This window comes from Ipomoea nil, unplaced genomic scaffold, assembly GCF_001879475.1.
Source record: "Ipomoea nil cultivar Tokyo-kokei standard unplaced genomic scaffold, Asagao_1.1 scaffold0202, whole genome shotgun sequence".
In the NCBI taxonomy this organism is placed as follows: Eukaryota; Viridiplantae; Streptophyta; class Magnoliopsida; order Solanales; family Convolvulaceae; genus Ipomoea; species Ipomoea nil.
Genome location: NW_017616630.1, coordinates 410893 through 414545, shown reverse-complemented (window position 1 = coordinate 414545; position 3653 = coordinate 410893). Strand labels below are relative to the sequence as shown.

The window sequence follows — 3653 nt, the reverse complement described above, 5'->3', positions numbered from 1 at the left end:
CTTTATGAAGATTTATTAAGACACTCATTCTCTTCCATAACGAGAAGAATGTCTCTACTGTCTGAGTTGATCAACCATCATGGAGACAAAAGGACCTTAAAATGTGGGACACATATACCAAGGAGTATTAAATGAAGTTGTACTATTCTTCAGAAGCTAAAAGACAAAAACCCTAAGGTTGTTTATGTCTACAACGGCTACATGGTACAAGCCGCATTAATGGAGCATTTATTGCGCCAAGCTCCCCGGTCCTTACCCACTGGATAATAGGTTTGAAATTTCATCTCCCTCCAACGGATGAAATTTTCCACACCTATAAATACCCACCTTCATCAACTTAGAAGGTGCTGGTTCTTTTCACTCGATCATTATTCTCAAACAAAAGCTCTTGTATAAGCTCATCTACTTACCATGCTTTTGCGAACCAGTTTTCAAGGCGTGAAGATTTCTTAGAGAAATTCATCAATCTTCATCTTCCACCTTGAAGAAGTCTTGCATCTTGAACGAAGCAGTCATCCATACTCAGTCAAGACTTCACCGTGTTGGAGAAATCAGAAAACATTTTCTACCAACCTCAACTCTGAAGAAGACGTTGATAGAGGCGGAGTAAACTCGCGGAGTTTAAAAATCTACAGGAAGCTGTCCGGCTTAGTGATCAAGGAAGCTTTTGTGTGTATTTGTACTAACGAGTGATAGTGCAAACCTTCCATAAGTTGTGGAAGAAGAGTGGAGTAGGCAAAGTTGGCCGAACCACTATAAAAACTATCGTCTCTCTATCCTCTTACTTTCGTTCTTTACTTTTCAAGCATTGCATTATCATTCGTCTGAAACCGAAAGTTACTTTATAACTTCAAACTGTGCAAAGAAATTAAAACTAATTTAATCTATCCGCTGCGTTACAACCCCGAGAGATTGATATTTGCCGAAAATTGAAAAGAGTCTATTCACCCCCCCCCCCCCCTCTAGACTCTCGCTCTAACCCTACCAGGACCAACAAGTGGTATCAGAGCCAATACCTTGATCGGTAAAGGCTTTACATTTACTGCCTGGTAGATCCCTTATCAAAAAGTTTTCTGAAAAAGTTGCATATTTTCAGCTTTGCACATTTTTCGTAAAAATGGAAAAAGATCATGCTAATCATACAAAGAAGCTTGCCTTTAACCTTTCCAAATTTGATGATTGGAAGATCAGGATGCATGCTCTTCTTTCAGCAATACATGACGAAATGTGGGATGTAATAACCACAGGACCAATCACCATCATGATGGCAAATACACAAGCTGCAGCACAAGGAGCAGGTGCTGATCAGATGATACCAAAGCCGAAGTGTCAACTCACCTCGGAGGAAAGAACAAGATCGAACCTGGATAATGTAGCACGAAACATTCTCTACAACTCTCTCGACGACTCCTTGTTCCCTAGAGTCCGAAAATGCAAAAATGCTATGGAGATCTGGAATGTTCTGATGAACCTGGTGAAGGAGATGAACAAGAGAAGGACAACAAACTGACAGTGGCCATGAAGAAGTTTGAGGACTTCAAGATGTTGTCGAATGAAGCTGTCACAGATATGGAACTAAGGTTCGCCAGCCTCATGGGTGATCTGTCTGATCTCGGGAAGGAATTATCCGAAAAAGAAAAGAACCTGAAGATCCTTCGTGGCCTACCGAAGTCTTGGGAGATGAAGGTCACAGCAATGAGAGATCACCGAGACATGAAGACCACAAGCACAGCCAAGATCTTCAGTGATCTTAAGGTCTACGAGTTTGAGCATGAACCAAAGGATGCTGATGAACCCGAAACAAGAAATGTGGCTCTTGTGGCCAACCAGCAAGCATCAACATCAAACAGGTCAAAATCTAACTCTTGTGATTTTTTATCTAATGAACAATATGCTCTATTTGTTAGGAAAATGAACAGGTTTATGTGGAAGAACAACTTCCAAGATTGTCATCGCTCGGGACACCGAAGGCAACACGAGATTTCACCTCAAACCTCAAAGCAAGAGACATCAGACTCGCAATTGCTATGCTTCAACTGTCGGAAGCCAGGGTATTTCAAGGCAAACTGTCCTCATCCAATTGTCAGTAAGCATCAGGATAGCAACACTACCAAAAACCCATCCAAAGAAACTGGAGAAAACTACAAGAGAAATGACAAGCTAGAATCATCGAACTCCAGAAACGAAAGAAGAAGGGAAGCTATGGTAGTAAACGAAACATCTGACAATATTGAAGCCGAAAGCAGTTCCTCAAGCTCAAGTTCGGATGATGACAGTACTGAAGAAGAAAAAGGGCTGCTGTGTCTGTTCAGCCAAGAGTCAGATGAGCTATGCCTTATGGCCGATGATGATGAGGTAACTTTACAATCATCCTCTTGTTATTTAGCAGAGTCTAGTTCTGTAAGGAGTCAAGCTTCCAATGAATCAGTTACCGAAATGATGAGGGAGTTCAAAATAATCAAAAACACATACTCTAAATTGAAAGAGGAGAACTCTCGGCTTATGATTAGCTACAATGCGCTAAGGCAAGTTTGAATTGAGAACATAAAGCTAGCCATTGCTAAGAAGCAACTTGAGGAAAATGTTCTCGCTTTGAAAGAGCAGTGTACAGAAAGAGAAAAGAGGGAGCAACAATTACGTGAGACCTTGAATTCATTCAACAATTCGTCCAATCTAATGGACCGAATGGAGAACGGATCAAAATTGCCCGGGGAAAGAACGGGAATTGGTTTTGACCCCAGCTCCTCTTCACAAACCGGCTTGAACAAATCCACTAATGCTCACTCTCAAGAGAGTTTTCAATCACCATTTGTTCAAGGCCCTACCCAGATGTCTGAGCCTATGACGAAAGATAACAGTATCGATATGCCACAATCAACAAGCCAACCGAAAGGAAAGGCTGTACAACGAATTGTGGAACCTAGAATTGAGAAATCCTTCGAAGGCAATCCTAGACATAGATATGTCAATAGGAATGGACCAAATGGCAAAGGACAAATCTACACCATAAAAATGGTCAGCCTTATAAGGATATTCAATCAAGGAAAATGTCGAATGTTAATCAGAGGAAATATCGTTCGAAATCTACACGAAAGAATCCTACTCAAGGAATCTCGAGAAATGGACAGATCAGACAAAACGAAATATCCTTCAAAAGATCTGGATATGGCAATGGATGGACTGGGCCATCAGAGGAAGATTGGTTTGTTTACCCAGAACCTCTATCAAGAGAAGAATTTGAGAAAATACATCTGCGTAAACAAACTAATTATTTCGAGCAGTATCACAATCCTCCAGCAGAATACTTTCGAGAGAGATACAATGCTAAAACCTTCGCCAAGATCATTTACGATTATTGTACATCTAATGGATATAGAGGACCAAGGATGAGTCAAGGAAACTCTAGGTTCATGTGGATCCCAAAGTTGACATCTAACCTTCAAGGACCCGTAACTCAAGGGGTACCTAAAAATGTATAATCTTTCTTGCAGGATAAACAAGTCATATGGTATGTTGATAGTGGATGCTCAAGACATATGACTGGTGACAAAGAAATGTTGAGCAACTTTAAAGAAGTTGGCGGACCCAAAGTTATCTTTGGAGGCGAAACTAGTGGCAAAACTTGTGGAACAGAAGACATCATCAAAAAGGGA

General features: G+C 40.8%; 1 protein-coding gene across 1 annotated transcript; it reads left to right on the top strand.

Moving 5' to 3' along the window:
- The first annotated feature begins 1518 nt into the window (after positions 1-1518).
- On the top strand, positions 1519-2535 carry LOC109189933. Its single transcript, XM_019340569.1, has one exon. It carries the CDS (start codon positions 1519-1521, stop codon positions 2533-2535), a length of 1017 nt encoding a protein of 338 aa, XP_019196114.1.
- Positions 2536-3653: the final 1118 nt, after the last annotated feature.

What these genes read in the sequence shown, in the direction of transcription:
- LOC109189933 (XM_019340569.1), top strand. Translation starts at nt 1,519, where the DNA reads ATGAAGAAGTTTGAGGACTTCAAGATGTTGTCGAATGAAGCTGTCACA.